The sequence below is a fragment of the Oryzias latipes genome, chromosome 4, assembly GCF_053564925.1.
Source record: "Oryzias latipes strain Hd-rR chromosome 4, Olatipes_Hd-rR_3.1".
NCBI classification, from domain to species: Eukaryota; Metazoa; Chordata; class Actinopteri; order Beloniformes; family Adrianichthyidae; genus Oryzias; species Oryzias latipes.
The window spans coordinates 23058220-23078739 of NC_136240.1; the positions used below are offsets into that span (position 1 = coordinate 23058220).

Here is a 20520-nt window from a genome sequence, read left to right on the forward strand (position 1 = left end):
TTATGATGGTGTTACTGATCGACTGACCCTCATTGTCTCGCCTCATCCATCTGTCGCTTTACACCAACTGTCCTCTGACAAGCCTGACCAGGACAAATCACTGAACGGCATACGGCGCCCCACAAGCACAAAGAGAGAAAAATGAGATCCGGTTGGATGCTCCTCGGCCCCCGAAAAAATGGAGAACGCTGAAATAAGACCTCCTCTTGCAAATGAAGTGGAAAAGGGGATTTTTATTGGAAGGCCTTTGTTGTAAAAGGTCAATCAAAACTTTTGCAATCAATCTCCGTGCAAATAATTGGAAAAAAAAGGAAATATGAAATAAACAGAGCGTTCTTGCATAAAAGTGACTGCAGCAAAGCCCTCTTACAGCAGTTTAGTGAAATCCAAATGAGTTTACCCCACTTTAAATTCATCTCACATTTATAAGCACAGTCGATTATGTTAAAAAATAAAAAAAAAAACTGCTTTCTTTTAATGCAACAGTGGAGAACATTAACATTGCACAAGGAACATTTCCTTTGGCTCATAAAACCAAAGTATTTTCTAAGGAGATATCATTGTGAGGGAATCTAACTTATCTCTGCAGTCAAATAAATGAGTTTTTTTTTTCTTTTGTACATTGTTGCTCAGGTGACGGAGACCAGAACGGGTCCTCTTGGGTGTAGTAACTATGACAACCTGGACTCTGTAAGCTCCGTTTTGGTTCAGAGCCCGGAAAACAAAATCCAGCTGCAAGGTTTGTGGTTGTTTTTATTTTTTGGTCTTTATCAATTCTGCTTGGATAAACAAGAAACAATAAAGGAAATTATTTCTTATGTAGGATAACAAAAAGAATTGCAGATTTTATAGACAGAGCTGCTGATTCAAAAGAAGCATGTACAAAGTTTCTCCATGAGTTGCTAGTTTTCATGGTGGTTTATTAAAACCAGTCTGATTTTTTACAGGCCTGCAAGTCATTCTACCAGACTACTTGAGAGAGAGTTTTGTGCTGGCTGCTCTGAGCTATATAACCTGCAATGGGGAGGGTGAGTTTGTGTGCAAAGAAAATGACTGCTGGTGCAACTGTGACCCCAAATTTCCGGAGTGCAACTGCCCCTATATGGACATTCAAGCTATGGAGGAGAGCCTGGAAAGGATCACAGAGACGTGGGGGATCCTTTACAAAGAGTTTGAGGAATCAGGTGAGAGGTCATGTGCAAACACTAATGAGTTTTAGCATTCTTACTAATGTGGAACACTTTATGTAAACTAAATAAAAAGAAGTGGGGGTGATGAGTATTTCACTGAGGATCATGGATTCTTCTACTCTTAAAAAAATAAACAACATGACGATTTGACATGCCATGAGTAAAAAAAAAAAATCAGCATCAGGTAGTGTAAAATAAGTCTGCCACAGATTAATCTGCCATAAAACCCATTTATTGCTGGAACATCCTTTCATATCACCGTGGAAACCGAAGTTGAATGGGAGCTCTTTGCACAATGTTTCGTTATTATTGCAGTGCTCGGTCACCCTGCCTTGGTCATTATTGCTCAGGTGAAGTCAAAATGGATGTCTTTTCTTTTTTTTCTTGTTCTTTAGGTTTTGCTGAAATATCGCTTAGTGCAATTACCCACTGAGTTTATATTTTAATAGCTGGCTGTGAAGCAAGGGCAGGAGCGTGCCCAGACTGCTGACATGCATCCGTGTCATAAACGTGTCCTTCAGCAAGGAATATCACAGCTTGCTTCTTTATCAGCAGAAGAAAATGCAAAGGAGTCACAGCAGTGACCCAAACTTAGATCAGGAATTCTGGGTCTTAGCTTTGCAGCGTTATCATTTGATCTTTTCTTTCACATTTACAGAAAGCATTTGGCATATATTTGCTGTCTGAACGTTTTAACACAAGAAGCGTGTTTTCTGAAAAGCTTTTCTACCTTTGTCTGGGTGTGCAAGAGAGTCTCTGGTTCTTCACTGCTTAATACACCATGGTTAGAAATAATCCTATAAGTTTAGTTAGAGCACCTTTTTCTTGTTTTCACAAAAATTATAGTTTGGTTGTTTGACATGACAGAGTATTAGGGTCAACATGAAAGACAAACTTATAATCAATATATGAGAATAAAGTCGTAAAAGTTTAAGAAAAAAGTCAAACATTTAGGAGAATAATTATATTAAAAAAGTCGTAATTTTACACAGAAAAAGCCATGCTTTTTCAAAATTAAAGTTGGTTGTGTAGCCCTTCATCTCCACTATGTGCAGACTAAATCTATAAATTTAGCCATTTATGGAAATACCTCAAGGCTTTATATTATCACAGGAATCTATGTCCAAAAATGCATTTGGACCTCTGCAATTATACCACCGCTGTAGGTACCATCACCATTCGGCCTGCAATAACCGTTCGGGGTCCTTTCGACTGAGGATAATGTCACACTATGGTAACCCCACTTGGCGTGGAGATCTGTTGGGGCTCTACATGTTTTCCTTTCATGTTTCCTTTTGTAACCTAAAGTTTTTTTCATTCATAATTTGTGTCTGAATTTTTTTGCCACAATTCACTTTGTAAAAAGATCTGTGGCTGTTACAATGAACCTGCTGCTCCACACGAGCAAGCTGTACAGTATCTCTGAGCAGAGCAGCTGGAATCTTGTTGCTTTGTGTTTGCAGGCAGGGAAGGTGCTTTGTTATAGTGTGCGGTCCGGAGAAGGGTTTGGACCGCAGTCTGTTCGGCTGCAAATGCACTTAATAGTAATCATAATGAAAAAAGCAAGTTTAGAAAATAATCTAGCTCTGTGTCGGAGCTCTGTTTGTTTACAACGGACCGCATAATATCTTCTTAGTAGTAATGTAATTTGTGCAGATCAATCACTATCTGACACGTCATCGGACCAACGGACAGCCAATTACATAATGTGATGTTAGAACTGGTCGAAAGACCCCAAACAGTTGTTGCAGGCCGAATCGTTATGGTACCTACAACGGCGCTGTAAACGCTGCGCCCACCCGAAATCCACACCTTGTGGGTCAAAAATCTCTTAAGAAAAACGCAAAATACAAACAGAGTATTGCCAAAACTTTGCTTTTGTCAATACCTAAGATCTAAGTTTCATACATGGTGTTTGAATTGAGGTGTTTGATAAACTTGTCACTTGAACAAAATAGGAAAATAAAGACAGAGATAGAAAAGTTACTGGAAGAGATTGTTAGCTTTAATGTGATCTAATCAGTAGCTTGAAAACTTTTCACAAACATGACTGGAAGAGAGAGAACATATGCTACTCTTGTAACTTGTATTTTAGTGTAGCTGTAGAGTGTAACTGCTTAAACTTTACCCTTGCATCTTATGTTCTGACCCAGTTTTTCCCCATGCTTCTCAAAAATACCAATGAAAAACCCATAGATGTGAGAAAACTAAGGCGTTTGCATGAACAAATTGGAATTATTGAGAGTAAGATGAGAAAACTATCTCTGTTTGCTCTGTTCTGCTGTCCCTCACCACTTTCACTTCACTAATGTTAATGTTAACGTGATTTTACTTGGGTTTATACTTTTATCAAATCTAGTGTTTATATGTGTTTATATGTATATGTTTGAGCGATGAATTCAATAAGATATGTAATTAATTTTTAATCTAACCCAAACATTGCTGTGAAAGTGCTTTCAGATAAAAAAAAAAAAAACAAAACAGTACAAACTCTTTCCTGAGCAATCCAAAAAAAATTATCAAAAACGTATTAATTCAACAAAAGATGTGTTAATGTGGGCTGCACGGTGGCGCAGTGGTTAGCGCCCTTGCCTCACAGCAAGAAGGCCCCCGGTTCCCAAGAGGCCCTCAGCTCTCATCTGTCTGCCTAGCTGTTGGACAGGACAAGTTAAGAAAAAAAAAAAAAAAAAAAAAAAAAAGAAGGCCCCCGGTTCAAGTCCCGAGACACAACATCAATGGGGGACCTTTCTGTGTGGAGTTTGCATGTTCTCCCCGTGTATGCGTGGGTTCTCTCCGGTCTCTCCGGCTTTCTCCCACCATCCAAAAACATGCTTCATAGGTTAATTGGCAACTCTAAATTGACCCTAGGTGTGAGTGCGGGAGTGAATGGGTGTGTGTGTGAGGACATTCTACCCTGCAACAAACTGGCGACTTGTTCAGGGTGTCCCCCCTGCCTTCGCCCACAAGTGGCCGGGATAGGCTCCGGCAGCCCCGTGACCCCGAAAGGGATAAAACGGTATAGAAAATGAATGAAAAATGTGTTAATGTACCTTATTCTACAGTTTATCACAACACCAAGACAGTAGAAAAGATGGGTGATTTTATAGTTTCCTTTTACCTGTTTGGTGAATTTGATCATTATAAAAACTAGGGATGGGTACCGAGCCCCGGTATTGAACAAGCCCCGGGGCAACATTCTTCAAGACCGTAGTATCGTTAAGATCTGACCTCAACGGTTCTGCTATCGGTACTGGAGAAGTCGCATTTTTTGTGTCCCACAAGATATAAACGTTATCTGCCTTATTTAACTCACCAAGTCAGTCAATTTTCCGGTAATTAATGATGATATTAATTTCGCTATTCTCGCTGAAGAGGAGATGTCTGTCTGGCTATTTGTGTGCACGGGGGGCGGGACTGTTGTCCAGACAGCACGCGGCGTGCGCGCAAAATTAATTGAATCTGCACTATGGTGCCCCGACTATGATGACCGTATTTTGCGCTGTCTGTGTAGGATACACTGAGGAGCGCGGGGGGAAACAACTATCAGCTGCAGAGGATATAAACAGGTAAACAGGTAGAGAGGAAAAGCAGGTAGAGAGGCGGGGGAGGGGCTTGGCTTCAAACTGTCAGAGAAACACTGGCCTCAGATTGAAACGCAGCTCTCACTGCGGGAGTTGAAGCAGAGACTTTCTCTGGAATGACCTTATAAAACAAATTAAATAAATGTTTGAGTTCATATTTACATCATGACAGCAATATGTCAAAAGATTGCAGTTTATTTTTCTTTTATTTTTCTTTCTTATTTTTTCATGTATTTTACTTTTCAAATTGGAAAGTGTATAAAGTAAAATAATAATAATAAAATAATACTGAGGAAATACTTTATGTTCTTAATTTGTTATTTATTTATTTTTCGTCCTCAAAAAGTATCGATAAGACTATCGTTAAAATACCGGATCCATAAGTAGTATCATTAGAGGAGTAGTACCGTTAAAACCTTAACAATATCCATCCCTATTAAAGACTAGGATGAAGCAAAAAAAAGAAAAGAGAAAAAAGAAAGGAGGAGATGAGACACAGGGAGGAGACACCAGAGGAATCGAACAATTAAGACTTTTGACTTTGGTTCTAAACAGAGGGAAAGTTCAGCTCTCACTGCTTGTTTTAGTCAAGTAACAACAAAGACACACTCTCTGCTGTGGGAGAGCAAGATCACTGCAGGCTCAGTAGCCATGACAACGCTTTGCAATGCGTATCAAAGAGCCCCGTCTTTTGTGAACAAAAATTTAAACCTAAAAAGTAACTCGATTAAAGTACAGATATATTACTTTGGGAAGTCACAATGGTTAAAGCAAGATGATGCCCTTTTAAGTGTCCATCATCAGAGTTAAATGGACTTTGCAGAAGCAACTATCCCAAATGATCTGCTTTGTCCTTTATTTAAGAATAAACAGACATCTTGTCAGGAATTATCGCTTAAATAATAGATAATATAGATTAAAACGGAGATTAATCTTTTTTTGCATAACCACAGAAAGACACAAAGTTAAATTGTGAAGCTAAAATGCAAATTTCAACACAAGTATAAAACAATTTTAAAATAAGGGCATTAAAATTTTGTTTCCACCTTAATTCCATATTTGCTGAATAAAAGGTTAGAGTTGTCATAAAATTCTTCATAATTACCTTAAATTGTGCAACATTATGTGTTCATCAAAAAAGGGTTTTCTAATTAATTAAAAACTACTATTCTCATATAATTTTCTTCAAATGTGTTCATGCGTCTTTTATTTTCTTTGTTATAGCCAGCTTTTCTACTCATGCTGCTCTTTTTATAGGTGAACCTACATTCACCTCATGCTCGGTTGAAGTGGGTGTTGCCGAACACCAACATTTGTACAATATTGACACTAACAATAGTTTTGTCACTCTGTTATAGATGAATTCAAGGCTTTTTATACAAGGCTTCCCCAGAACTACTACCTGAACATGTCAACTATACAGCACTTGTGGTCCACGGACAGCTCCTTTCAGTGGCGGTATGAACAGCTGGAGAACAGCGTGCGCGTTTTAACCAAGCGAGCCCAGAGAGTCATCTTCAAGCTTTTCAGTCTCAGCAAAAGATGTCACCGACAGCCACAAGTTCGCATGCCAAGAGAGCGGTGAGAGTGCATTCCATTCGTCTCTATTACCTTTGCACACATCATTCCTGTACTGTCGTTTATTCTACACCTCTGAAACTTTCCAAAAGTTTCAAACAGCTCATAATTTAAACTTCTCTTTTTTTCACCTTTCCATCAATTACAAGAACAGAAAAGAAAATCTATGTCTTTCAAAACAAACAAGCTGCACTGGCATTTCAACTAAAAACAAACAGATTCTGGGAAATCTTTACATTTGACAAACAAAGCAAATCATTTTAGTCTGATTTACCAATAAATTACTGCATTATTCATATTTGCCTGCATTGAGGACTCCAGGGTTGCAGGGATTTCTGAAGAAGGTTCAATTGTATTCCATAGACCTTTTCACAAAATGAGATGTGTGGGCCTTTCTCTTTAAAATTCCTGAGTTGTGCTGTACTGGATGCAATTCAAGAACACACTCAGACTTTTTTATTTCTTTTTGTCTTTAGAAGATGTTCATTCTACACCTCATTGAGTTTCCATCACAGTACATTCTCACCATCATTTTTTTAAACATCTAGAGCTTTGATGCAAACATGCACATAGACACAGCCAAAATTGGCCAGAGTTTAATATTCCATGTCCATGTTGAACTCTCGCTTCTATAGTAAAGCGTATATGAAGGCCATTAATATGCTCTTAGAACTAGCTTTCTATCACTGCAAACTTTTTCTTAATAAAATTTTACCTTTTAAAAGGTAAAAAAAAAGTAACAATTCTGATTAATTTTAGAGGAAGTAAATTACCTTTTTTATTTACCAGTACTTACAAAAATCTGTTTGCTTTTTTTTAGCACCTGTTAAACATTTAAGAACAAAGCCTCATTGGAATCTTGAGGAAATATTAGAAATGTAATAGTGTGTGCTAAAGAATTCTTTCAGATTTGAGGCTTACTGACTGTGATAGAATTCCTGCTCTTACATTGAGAGATGGTGGATTCAAACCACAATTGAGACATGCCAAAGACTAAAAATACTCCCCGGTTTCTACCTGTTTGACATAGTTTAAAGCCTTGCAGCTGTGTCTATAGCTCTCTGGGTGACTCAACAGCATGCGGGGAGCACATTCCACACAATCAGGTGTGTGACAACTAGGACTTTATACAATGTTTTGGTAAGTTTGGTACAAAGATCAAATGACCACAGGTTACCATACCCCACCACCCCTTTTACCTTTCTTATGCCTTAGTCACATGCACCTATACATGGTAATTAGTACTACCGAAATGAGTAGTGCAGGTTTTTTTGGGTTGTCCAGGCCCATAGAGAGTCTTAGACAGGAGGGGCTACCTCCTTAGAGGAGCTCGGTCTTGCATTTCCTTTGAGGATTCTACCCGAATGGCCGTTTTAAAGATGGAACTTACCATTGTCATCCGTATTGTAAATGTAATGTGTAGTATTTGTAAGGATAATGTAAGTAACACTTACTTATGACGTACAGCTGGTGCTCTTTACACAGCATCATTAGAGAGATGTGTGCACTGGCTCCTTATTGACTTCATGCAAACACTGTGTGGAGAGAAAATAGACCCACTGGATTTGTGTTAGCATTATTCTTGATTTGTAACTTACTCTGCCTGTTTGTGTGTAACATTCCATTTGTGTGTGTTTAATTCTTAATTTGTGTGTGCGTAATTTGTGATTTGTAACTCTTAGAACACATTGTGTGCATAACTGTGGACTTGCAGTGAGTAGAAGTATCTGGTATACCTTGTCAGGTCACACGTTTTTTTTTTTTTTTCTCCACGCTCCTGTTTAGATTAAATTTATTAAATGCTTACCGGTATGTTTCTGCCAACAAGCCCAGTTTCCTGCATTTTGGCTCCTAAACCTGCACTTCCTGACAGCTGTATCCAATGTGACTCTTGTTCTAAATTGGGATTCACAGCTAAATTCTCTTTTGAATCCTATTCTATAAGCAGAGACTTTTGTTGCGATTGGAAAGATTTTAAAACAGAAGATTGTGGAACTGGATGATACAGAGTTTAAAAAAAACATTTTTAAATCAGAAAATATTACGTTAAACAGATACATTTAGTCACAGACCTGTAGTGAGGAAGCTATGAACTTGCCATAAATACTGTTCATTTATTTTGGAATTCCCTCTGTGTTTTATTTTGAACCCAGTACCCAACTTCCGATCCCTGCACGACTTGCTCTGTGTTGAGTTGATGTGCTGCTCAGATGTCTGCCTAAAGAAGAAACAAACTCTTTGACTAATAGAGTGCATTTTTCTTACGTATGAACCATATTTAAGATCGTTCAATCAGTGGATTGTTACTAGTTGACCAGAACTCTCAGATACTGTCGCGTCGTGTCTTTGGTTTTCCGTAGAGTAGTAGATTCTCTCGCTGTCCACGGCTGTCCCCAACTCTCTGGTGGCTATGAGTCCAAGCAGAGCCGCAAAGACAGAAGAGGTGGCTAAGAACCCCCATATTACAAGAAAATGGGTTTGATAGAATACTGGGCATGTTTTTTTTCTTGTCTCTAACAGAAATGTATTAATGTTAAAGCAAAGCAAAAAGAAAAGAAACAAAAAAAAGCAGGGCACTAGGGCACTTTTTTTATTGACGAGGCAAAAAAGGCAGGTGCTCAAGCACCCCTAGGGCCCGATATGTGCACGTGCCTGGTGTAGATGTTGCATTTAAATTCTGCTAGAATGCTGGGTCATCAGATATTTCTTATCAGCCACTTTGAACTTAGATTTGAACTTAGATTTTGAATAATATCTAGTAGAAATGTGACTGGACTGCCCCTGTCCAGCATAAGTTCAGTTGTGACTAAGGGATTACTTGTCAAATGACCAAGAGAGTTAAAAACATAAACAATTTAGCAACAAATTTTAGATAATTTGTCAGAAAACAAGCTTTATGGTCAGATCAAATTAACAGACAGTATAAAGACCAGTGGTAAAGACCAGTAGGGATCTCATTTTCTTATCCATCTCTAAATTTCCCTTTTGGATTTGGTATAAATCTATGACCTTTTTCCAAAAAGGTGGAGGAGACTAGCACAAGAAAAGGTGCGGGTAATTTGTTGACAGAAATTATACTAGATGAAACCAAAAGTGAACTAAGATTATGAAAATAAAACAGAAATGACCATCAACTGTGGTCAAGGTGAACATGTTACAGAACAAGCAAACATTAGCAACAAAATAAAACACCTAAACAATGCACTGTACTGCTAATGTAATTTCTTTAGAACAGCGTTTCTGGAGAAGGAAAAGCAAAAATGAGACGGATCTTCAACATTATGCAAGCGCAGTCTCTGCAGTTGAGTGAAGACAGTCATTAACCACAGAGCGGAAAACACTCACTTTTTTTGTCAGAGAAACTGCAGGCATTCCATTGCTATAAGTTGAAGAGGTGTTTTCACATGGTGGTGCATCCAACCATCAATGTCTGCCACACCGCCTTCAATTTTTCGGCTGCAACCGTAGCGGCGACAGCACATAGATCAGCTGTCAGATTAATCTATATAGCTCTCTTCATGTCCTGCCGTTTATTCTTTGCTCTCCTTGTTCTGTGGAAGTGTTCCCCCTTCTTAATTGTTCGCGTTCATTGCACCCCATTGCCAAAACACACATTAATCACCGATCCATGCAGTTGATACTCCCACCCACTTTGCCAAGAAGTTTCGTGGCCCTTATCCAAGCAATGCTCATCTGCGTCATCAATTTTGATGCTTCTGCCTCTTTATAAGTTCAGTCTCAGTGGAAAGAGATATGGAGTGGGTTGTTTGTCAGTTTGCCTTGGAGAGAAACACAGGCTCCCCCGTTAACATCCTGTTCTCAGCAGTTGGAATAGATGAGACGTGTGATTGATTTTCTTTTTTCTTCTTTCTTGGGGGTTACTTCTGCACTGTGCTGACAATTATGAGCGAAGAAGGCAGTCGTAGAAGCAGACAGCTGGGCTTTTGTTAGGCAGATAATGATAAGACAGACACAGCAGACTTTTTGCCCAAACTTTGGCCATTAGGTTTAATGAAACAGATTGTCGTCCAAATGAGGGCTTCAGTATTTTTTTTTATTGTTGGCTTATACATTGATTTTTTATGCAATAGGTTCACCCTTAAAAAGGTAGCCAATTTACTAATCTTTCTAAAAAGCACTGTCAACTTTTTAAATGAAAATAAAAATTATTCCAAAGAAGATGACTGTTTTTTTTAAATACCTTGAGTGTGTTTCTTGTTTTGTTTTTTGTTTTCTTTTTTGCTGGACCCATCTATCCAATGACGAAAAAAGGCCAAAAACTTTAATCAAAGTATTCAGTGACTTTTCTCTTGTTTTTTGTTCTTTTATTGTCTGTAGTAAAGCTTTGGTCGTCTTCTTTGGTGGGGTGAATAGCAAAGCAGATGGAGGACCGTTTGTCATTGAGTAGGACTATTTTCTGCTTAAAGTGGAGTGAGTACATAAAACGCCCTGAATGTTGGAAAATAGTCTTTTTGTTGTTCAGAAAGGTTCCTGAATGAATTGAATGCATCATGTTCCAGTGGTGCAGAAACATTTTAAAGTAATAGACTCCAACTGGATTTCCATGTGGAAATGCTCTTTTATGTACCAAGAGTTATCATTTTAATTTGACTCCATGTACAAGTATGCTATGAAGGGGGGGGGGGGGGGGGGGGGGGTACCAGTGGAAAGCTCTGGAAAGCTGCAATGACAGAAATAAATGATGTTTTGACCTTATTTTTTGACAACATTCAGTGTGGAAGGGCATAAGGGCTCATTTCTACACATTTTTGTATTTTGTCATTTCTACTCTTCTACAGAATAGTTTCACCCTTGGTAAACATCTAAATCCCCAGTAAAAGAAAACAAAAACAAAAAACACTATGATGTCCCACAATCCCTTGTGGCAGAGCAGTCAAATAATGCCTTGTCTGACAACTTTTGTGATTAATTGGTTTTCTTTTTCTTTCATGCATTTGCCGTTTTGTTGCAGTCATACTAATTAGGATTTATGACAATCAGCATGTTTGGACAAAAGCATGCATTCTTTATGTGCTGCTTGTAGCTTGTGTTCTGTATACTTTTTATGTTTTATTTATTTTTTACCTGGCCTGTTAATGTTACCTCCCTTTTTAATGAGATGTTGTTTTTACCACATTCATCATGGAGCCCACATAAAAAGCAGTCAACATAGAAAGGAAAATATATTGAATGCGTCCCCTTTGAAGTACAACATGAATGGAAAAAAAATCAGCTGGCAGATGAGAGTTGAAGCATATTTTACTGCAAATATTTAACAAAAATGTCACATTTGAGCTCAACTGACCAAACAGTCCAAATTCACGTGATTCCTGGCCAACAGGACACATGTGCACTCTTAGACTGTTTTATTATGGCTTACTTTTTTTCTAATACAGCTTTGATTGGCATCTACAATTTGAAATATTTCTTGGCTGAGTTATCGGCACATTCTACCAATGATGTAGTTTTGAGCGATAGCCTAAAACAAAAGGTTTGTCACCTTGCCTCCTAAAACGGAGAATAATCACCTTCACTTTTTGATGATGAAATCTGAAAAGATACCGTACTGTAATTTTAACATGGAAAAAAAAAGAAACAAAACTTTAGGCATTCCACCAGTATAGTCTTTCACAAACTGGAGAGCTTTTGCCAATCTTCACTTCTAGAAGACTCTGATTCTGTAAGACATCCTTTTTAAGGCTAATTGAGTTATTGACCTTACATCAGATAACCTCATCAGTTGGTAGATGTTTTCTCAGCTGATTTTTTTAATATATTGCTTTTTTTTTCAGCTATTTGGTTTCTTCTCTGTGATAAGATCTGTTGTGAAACTGGCTATTTTAGGTGGATTTTGCAGTGTTCAAAGTAATGACCCATTATTTGTCAGTTTTATAGTTTTATGTCATTTATTTTATTTGTTCAGGGCTTTCAAATTTTATATGTGAATTGTTTTGACCAAAAAAATGAATATAAAAGATATTTAATTGGAATGGCTTGGCATGAATGGGACATACACAGGAAACTTACTTGATTAAATAGATTTTCTGTGAAAACAAATTTAATTTAAATGGTCGTGTAATAGTAGCTGGAGTTCACAAAAAAAGATAAACAAAAAAGCATCATCTACAATCAGAATGTTTAAAAGCTTCTATTTCATTTAAAAAAACTAAGAATACAATTTTTTTAGGTTTATTCTTAATTTGTTTCTTTAAATTATTAAACAGTTTTAGTCAGAATTAAAGAGCATCATGCTGGGCTATGAGAAGTAGTGTTCACTTGGTTTTGTTAGCTTAGACCATTCACACCCAAATCAACAGCTTGAAAATACTAATGCACAAACATTTGCCAAAGTCATGTTTTCATAAGTCTGCAATCATTGCAGCAGATTACAGCACAAAGAAGATTGATAATGACAAATTTAATTATAGGGACATTATTAAAGAGGGAAGCATCAGAGGAAGGCGGGAGAAACATCCAACTTAATTGACAGTCTGATGAAAACATGATCCATTTTGGCAGCTAAACAGCATCGAGATAAGACACGACCCAAGGTGCAGGAATCCACTCAAAAGACAAGTGCAGGGGCAAAGACTCAAACACAAACTGTCTGAGATAAATTTGCTGATACAAAAAAAAATGGAGAAAAGAAAAGGAAAAAAGATAACAGAAATTTAAAATGCCTTGGACAAAAAAAATACGAAGAAAGGAAATTAGCAAAATTAATAATGTGCAAAAAAATTAGTTACAAGTAAAACGAAACATGCCTTACTCACAGTAACCACCCTAACAGAAAGATAAATCATAACAAACAGAAAACGAATTAGTTTCTATGACTGCAGAAAATGTTGTTGGATCGTTTTGTCTGGACTCAACCAAATATTTTCAATTGTACAACAGGGTCAGGAACAGGTGGAGTCGGGCCCAAAATCTAGAAGAGCAGGTTTTGACACATAAAATTAAACATGAGCAAATAAGAGAGAACCAAATAGAGGGGATAGCAGCGGATGAATTGAAATGGGCCAAAATGACGGTGATTCATTTAAATGAAGACTGCAGTGGACAATTACCTCGAACCTGGAATAATGTACAACGTACCAAACCAGAAACACTCACAGGACAAAAAATAAGAAAACGCCCTGAATTCAAACAGAGTAAACAAGAGACCACAATCCTCAAAATTACTGAATTCAAAAATATTTACCTGAAATGGTGGTGTGATGGTTTAGCCATATTGCACATTTTTATGTTTATTATAAGTAGACTTTGAAAAAAGTGCAAAAGGACTTGATGTAGGCTTGATTTAAATCAATCAACAACTTGTACAAAAAAGAAATTCAACTAAACCGAAAAGTGACTTAACACCATGTCTTCACCACAGCAGCGAAGACGTTTTTACAGCCCAGCAGAACTAAACCAGCAGAACTAAAACACAAAATGTCAAATATCATCTTGATGTATCCCTTTAGTGAAAAATTGCTTTGTTTTCTAGAACACAGTTTCTGCAGAGCGGCAGTAGATCTGAGTTTTGGATGGGACTATTGTCGTATATTATGCCAACCTCCCTTGCACCCTTTAGTCATCCATCTGTTTACGTATCTGTTTACCCTCAATCTAACATTACCCGTTTAACAAAATGACAAGCAATATTGGGTCAGATGCCGGGTTGGATGAGGAAAATGAAGATGTTCATGGATCTATTTGTCTACTAGTGGATGCATCCAAATGAAGCGGAGCAGGGAGATTGTGGCTTGCCCTAGTAGATTCTACATCACACCTAAAGCTCCTGATTTACAAATACTTGAATAAAGAAATGGGCAATTTTAAGCTTATTTTACTTTAAATTTTCCTAAAATGTGGTACAAAATCAGTTTCTGGAATTTTATATCCCAACATTTTACAGGAATTCAATCTTTGGAGAATTTGCTACAATGTGAAACCAAATTGTACAAAGTCTTTGCTCTTTTTTTTATTTTTTTATTTTTTACCTGGAAGCCAACAAAAATCAAAAAAAGGTAATCCAATGTTTCTCAACATTTTTTTGGCCACCTTAAATTTTTTTTTCTTTATGTCCACCAATTATAATACATTGTCATAATAATCCAACTTTATCTTTGGAAGTAGTAGAAATATGCTGAACTTCTAATTAAAGAGAGAACATTTTCCACGTTTATATCTTCTTTTTAATGGCTGCTTAAAGTTGTCATGAAAAGACAAATCCTTGTTTTTATTTTAGGGTTATTTATTTATTGAGTACACTGTGGTTTAAAACAGCAGCACAGTGGGAGAGAAGTTGTGGCATAAAGGCCGTACATAATCACACCAGGGGACTAGCAGTACAAATGTGCCCTTGTCCTGACAACAGATTTGCTTTGCTGAAGCTGTAGGAGGGGAAATACCTAACCTGCAGGTGGCCTGTGATAGAGAGAGAGAGTCTTTTTGGTTTGTTTCCTATGACTTTTCCTATCTCTGACGGTTTTTGTAATCCAAATCAGTGATGTTCTAAGGTCCAGCTAGCCAGTTTAATTTAAATATGATAGAAAGATCCTTTAAAAAGATCCCTCCCAAAAAACACTTTGAGATTGGAATACAGTTTACCTCAATACAACCTTATCAAAGAAGTTATTTTTCCATGAGAAACCTAGCGGTAAATTCAGAGTTTTCCTCCTCTTCACTCAGTAAAGCGAGGGAAGAGGCATAAAGGGATCACAGCTGAGAAATTGCAACAGAGGGGAATCAAACTGCAGTTTACATGGGGGAATCGTGTGCATTTCTGCGACTATGTCACCCCGCGGCTGCAGTGCACTTCTTATATTCATGTTACAAACTGATCAAAGACAGCTTCCTCTCTCTTGTGTCTTTCATTTTCTTCCCTAACACTTTCTGTGCTTAAAGTCTTTGCAAATGCAACTCCAACTGAAAGGAAATTAATAAAACATCCACAACAATACCAGAGAGCCAGAAACATGTAGAATGATCTTGCTTAGAAGCCAGATTTTTCTTTTTTTTTTTGCTTAAAATTGCAATTTAATTGCCAACCTATATGTTTTATTTTATTTATTTTTTTAATTACAATATCAAGCATGCACTGACTAGTTGAAAGATGAGTGTGGACTTTTTTCTTATCCCTTTTGTTTACATATCTTTAATTTTTTTCTCATGCAGGTCTCGGTCCTATTGGCTCGGTCATTTCCAGTCTCTCCTATACTGCTCAGAGAACAATCAACTCGGCACGTTTTCAGAGGAGCTCCGCAGCTGCAGCTGTCGATATGAACACATCCCCTGTCAGATGCCTTCACCCTGCGTGGTTGGGGAAGGTTCCGGCTGTGCATCATGCACACCAGACAACCTCACCCGCTGTGGGAGCTGCAACCCAGGCTTTGCCCTGGTGCAAGGGGTCTGCAGGCCTTTGGTGGCAGACTCCACAGAGAACTACTTAGGGTTTGAGATGGACCTCCAGGATTTGGAGCTGGGCTACCTACTCCAAAGAGCAGACAGACGGCTGGAGGTAAAGGTTTTCTTAAAATATGTTAAAGTTTGGGTAATTTGTTAAGTTATAGATGCTTAAACAGAAAAGCCATGAATGTTGATTTTGTGCCTCATTTCTTGGAGTTAAAGAGAGTCACACCACCGGATTGTTGATCATCTTTATAGTTTTGTGAGCTTATAGGTCCAGCTTAACCCTGTAATTGGCAGTGGATCCGTTAATAATAATTGTTAGACATATGGCTGTTTGTCACATAAACACAACTTGTCACCCAAACAGAAAAACATTGGACTCAAGAGATGTTCTTAACTCTGGATAAGAGGGAAAAGATATGCAACTTAAAACAACTGAGCCTGGAGGACCCCTTTTAAAACTATCTGCTATGGAATCATCCTTGATGATGAGATAAGCAGCTTCTTTCAATAAGCAGAAATCTTAGAAATGTAAAGTTTTTTTTTTTTTTATTCTTTTGTTTTGTTTTTTTTTTGTTACAGAAAAATGTCAATAAATAAGTCTTATATTTTGCTGAAGACATACTTTCATAAGCTCAAACCATAAATGAGCATAGCATGGCATAGATACTAGTAGTGGTAGGGCTAGGAGAAGAGCCTGAAAAAATGTCTAGAGTGATGAGAGAAAAAACATTCTTGAGTTTAAAGGCAATAATATGATTGTGAATGACTGAGAAGAAAAGGCGGGAAATGTAGCTAGTGTTTTTCAATAATAAAGAAAAAAATTAGGGTGCTTCTTTTTTTAATCAATAACATCTGACTGCAATGCATATTGATAAATATGGTCCGTGTCAAATAGAATTAAATCAATCCATTTATTAATTTATTATCTATACTTTTGTGTGATTAGAGGGAGGGGATGCTTATTCGAACAACCGAATGTATTCATACTTGCCTCTAAGGGGCAATTTCTAATGTCCCACAGCAAAGCTTGAGTACCAGAAGAAACCCAGCCAGGATTTGAGCCAAGGCCTTTTTGTTGTGAGGCAGCAGTCCTTGCAGGGGACGTCCAAAAAGTGTGAAAAATAAATAGCCACTTCTTCTCACATACATGTCCCAGTACGGTTTTGGTTAACCCCCAAAATAAGAAAGAGATATACTTTTAAAAAGACAAATCCAGCTGTATCAAACAAAAAGTTTCAAAAAAGAGAGAAGAACATTTGTTAAACTGTAATTTATCCAGTGACATCTGGTTTGCTGTCATCTCATGTCTAAGAAATGAACTTCTGCCAATTCATTTTGGAAACTTCTTACAACAACTATGATGTCAGTGTTGTGCAATCCAATCCTCAAGGGTATGCCTGACTGTTTGATGAATTTTTACATGTAGAAATGTGATGTGTTTTTTTTTCATCTTCCTCGGTTGAAATTTTGTTTAATTCCACCAAAGATGTTTTTGATCTCCAGAAAGAAATAAACTTAGGTCCACTGCGTCCCTTTAAGTCTGACTGTGTGTGCAATCCAAAACTTTGTGACTGTATAACACATCATTAGTATTGTAGCCAATGTGAAGTGAACAGCTTTACGTTTCAAGAAAAAAATAAATAAACAGGAGTTAAGTAGGACACAGAAAATTTTTTTGAGGACAAAAAAATAAAACTTTAGTTATAGCAAACATTGACATCCAGTTTGTTAGCACATATGGAAAAAAAAATAAGAAAGGATCTTTTGAACAACAATCTCCAAGACACATCAAATCATGACATATGCAATTTTGCAAGTCATTTTGTATTCATTTGTTTTAAATGACTACATTAGATTTTAGGGGTTTTTGAATAGTGTTTTGTTTTTTTCTCTGTTAATCACTTTAAACACAACACAACACATACCAGCCTTGCATTGCAAATATGACATATTTCTAGATTTTTACTGTCAATTTACACCAGCCATTAGTGTTTCTGAAATATTGGTTTATACATAATTTAAAATATTGTCAAATAATACAATTTTAACAGTATCAGTTTAGTTTGTGTCAATTTCTAAGTGTAAGAACTTTTTATGTGTCCAATAACCTATTTAAGAAGCTTGAGCTTGACTGATCAGTTGATGCAGGCAAAACACAAGTGTAACTTAAACCTAAAAGCTTAAGGAACTCATACTAAATGTAGAAAGAAAAAAAAACTGGGTATCTGGTGGCATTATATGATTAGAACTTTTTTGTTGTTTTGAGCCAAATTCATTTTTTTTATAATAGGCTTTATTTTTTAGATAAATGTACCTCTAAGATGTTCCATTTAAGCTCTCTGTGCTTTTCTTTTACTTGTATTTATTGTCTGAGGGGTTTGTGACCCATGAGTGCATTATGAAGTTAAAAGGATAATGGCTAAATTACGCTCTTTGCATTTCAATGTCAACATGTGTCCTTGGTGTACATTTAGATTTTAGACCAAGTTCAAGGAAATGTTTAGAGAAATGATTCATGTGGATCAGTGTGCTGCCTTTGTTTTGTGCCATTAGACCAGCACATTTTTTTAAGTTTATGTTGGAGTAACACATTTTTTCCATTTACAAACGAGCTGGAAAAAAAGCTTTTTTTTTACTCAAACATTTTCTAAAAAAATTGTAAATACTCTCTGGTTAAAACATTTATCCAATCTGCATAAAACCCTTAACATTGATTAAAAGAAAATGTTTAAAAAAAGTATGTATTTGACCTGAAAACTTTGATTTATGATGGTAGCTTTAACGAGTTTTTCTTAGTTTTCACGTCTGTGCTCTAGCTATAAATGGTGCCATCAAGTAGCAAAAGGAGAGGTCTATGAGCAACATGAACTTTATAGCTTTCATACAGAATTTAGAACCATATTTTCAAAAGTTTGCCAGGCCTCAAAACATGCTAAATGCTGTACTATGAACCAACACATCACATACCAAAAATAGCACAACTGTAGTCTAAAATAGTGTGAATTAAAAACTTAAAATATATAAGGTTGGTACACTAAATGGAATAATTAACATTTAAAGCTTTTTAATACAAACACTGATTCATTTGTGTCTGTGTTTGTCTTTTAGGTTCATGCAATTTTCATCAGCAATGACATGCGTCTCAACAGCTGGTTTGATCCATCATGGAGAAAGAGGATGCTGCTTACACTGAAGAGCAACAAGTACAAGTCCAACATGGTCCACATGTTGCTGGGAATATCCCTCCAGATCTGCCTTACAAAAAATAGCACCCTGGAGCCCGCTCTCACTCTTTACATCAACCCATTTGGTGGAAGCCACTCAGAGAGTTGGTACATCCCTGTAAATGAGAACAGCTTTCCAGACTGGCAGGCCACTAAACTGGACCTACCTTTTGAATGTTATAATTGGTCTCTGACATTGGGCAACAAGTGGAAGACTTTCTTTGAAACCATTCACATCTACCTTCGTAGCAGGATAAAGACCCACAGTGGGGGAAACGATAGCGTTTACTATGAACCCATTGAAATAACCGACCCTGCTCAGAGTTTGGGCTACATGAAAATCAACAGCATCCAGGTTTTTGGCTATAGCATGCACTTTGACCCAGAAGCAATCCGTGACTTGATTCTTCAGCTGGACTATCCTTACACCCAGGGCTCCCAGGACACGGCCATTCTTCAGCTCTTGGAAATACGAGATCGGGTGAACAGGCTTTCCCCTCCAGGTCAACAAAAGTTGGACCTGTTTGCTTGTCTGCTCCGTCACAGACTCAAACTGACGGCCAGTGAGGTGGTTCGCATTCATGCCTCCTTACAGGCCTTCAGCTCACGTCTGCCTAACACGATGGATTACGAGACCACTAAATTGTGCAGTTAACAGCTGCTTGAGAGGAGAGATTGGTTGTAAATGGCTGCAAGGAAAACTCCTTGAGATAAAAATTGTGGCCTTTGTGGTACAGTTGCTTTTTCAGTCTCCATGGATTTGCCAAACTCTGTAATTAATCCAGACGATCAGCTGTGGACAGCTGAAGAATGTATTCAAACCGGCGGTTTGTGGATGCAGTACTATACATAGAGACTGGGCTGGACCAGGGAGGAAATGCACAACTGTTACAAAAAAGAAAAAGAAAAAAAAGGAAGGAGATTTTAACTTTGAAAACATCCATCAAGCCGAAAACCATACTGTTCCAAAATGACTCTGCTCATTTATACTCTACGCACCAACAGCAGGTGAATGGACAATTCCTGGTCAAAATGGTACAGTCTTTGTTTGTAATTTTTATATGTTTCTTTGCTTTAGTGACAGTGCACTTTCCATGAAGAACAGATTATTGTGGTGTCAGTCAAGTTCTTTTGTAGATAAATTGATATTAAAACACATAATGTTAAAACAGATTGTTGCTGTTGAACATTTTTTTATGGTAACTAATTGGGTTTTAAATGCATGATTTTTCTAATAATATATAAATATATTAGCTTCTGACAATACTTTACACAGATTTTCTTTAATAATACAAAGACTTTACAGAGAAGTTTGATTTCAAGATTCAACAAAACATCCGAGACAAAACTCTTGTCATTACTTGGTCAGTAAATATTATTTTTTAATTATATATATTTGCATATTTATTTATTTAATTGGATCCACACAGAAGTCTTGGCTGCAAAATCTAAAAGAGATGGGCAAACATTTTTTTAAGTCAAATGTATGGAGCAGATATGAGCCTTTCTTCAAATTCAAGATTCAATTTAGGTTCGTTCTAAAAGTGT

At 37.1% G+C, this 20520-nt stretch overlaps 1 protein-coding gene across 1 annotated transcript in view; it reads left to right on the top strand.

The window, feature by feature from the left end:
- Positions 1–20143, top strand: part of LOC101162515 (BMP/retinoic acid-inducible neural-specific protein 3) — a 70251-nt gene extending 50108 nt beyond the window's left edge. Inside the window, exons 5-9 of the mRNA XM_023954378.2 lie at positions 634–739; positions 948–1184; positions 6130–6352; positions 15512–15854; positions 18857–20143. Of these exons, the coding sequence (XP_023810146.1) occupies positions 634–739; positions 948–1184; positions 6130–6352; positions 15512–15854; positions 18857–19627 (1680 nt within the window). The 3' untranslated portion in view covers positions 19628–20143. The remainder of the gene's footprint in view (positions 1–633; positions 740–947; positions 1185–6129; positions 6353–15511; positions 15855–18856) is intronic.
- The last annotated feature ends 377 nt before the right edge of the window (positions 20144–20520 follow it).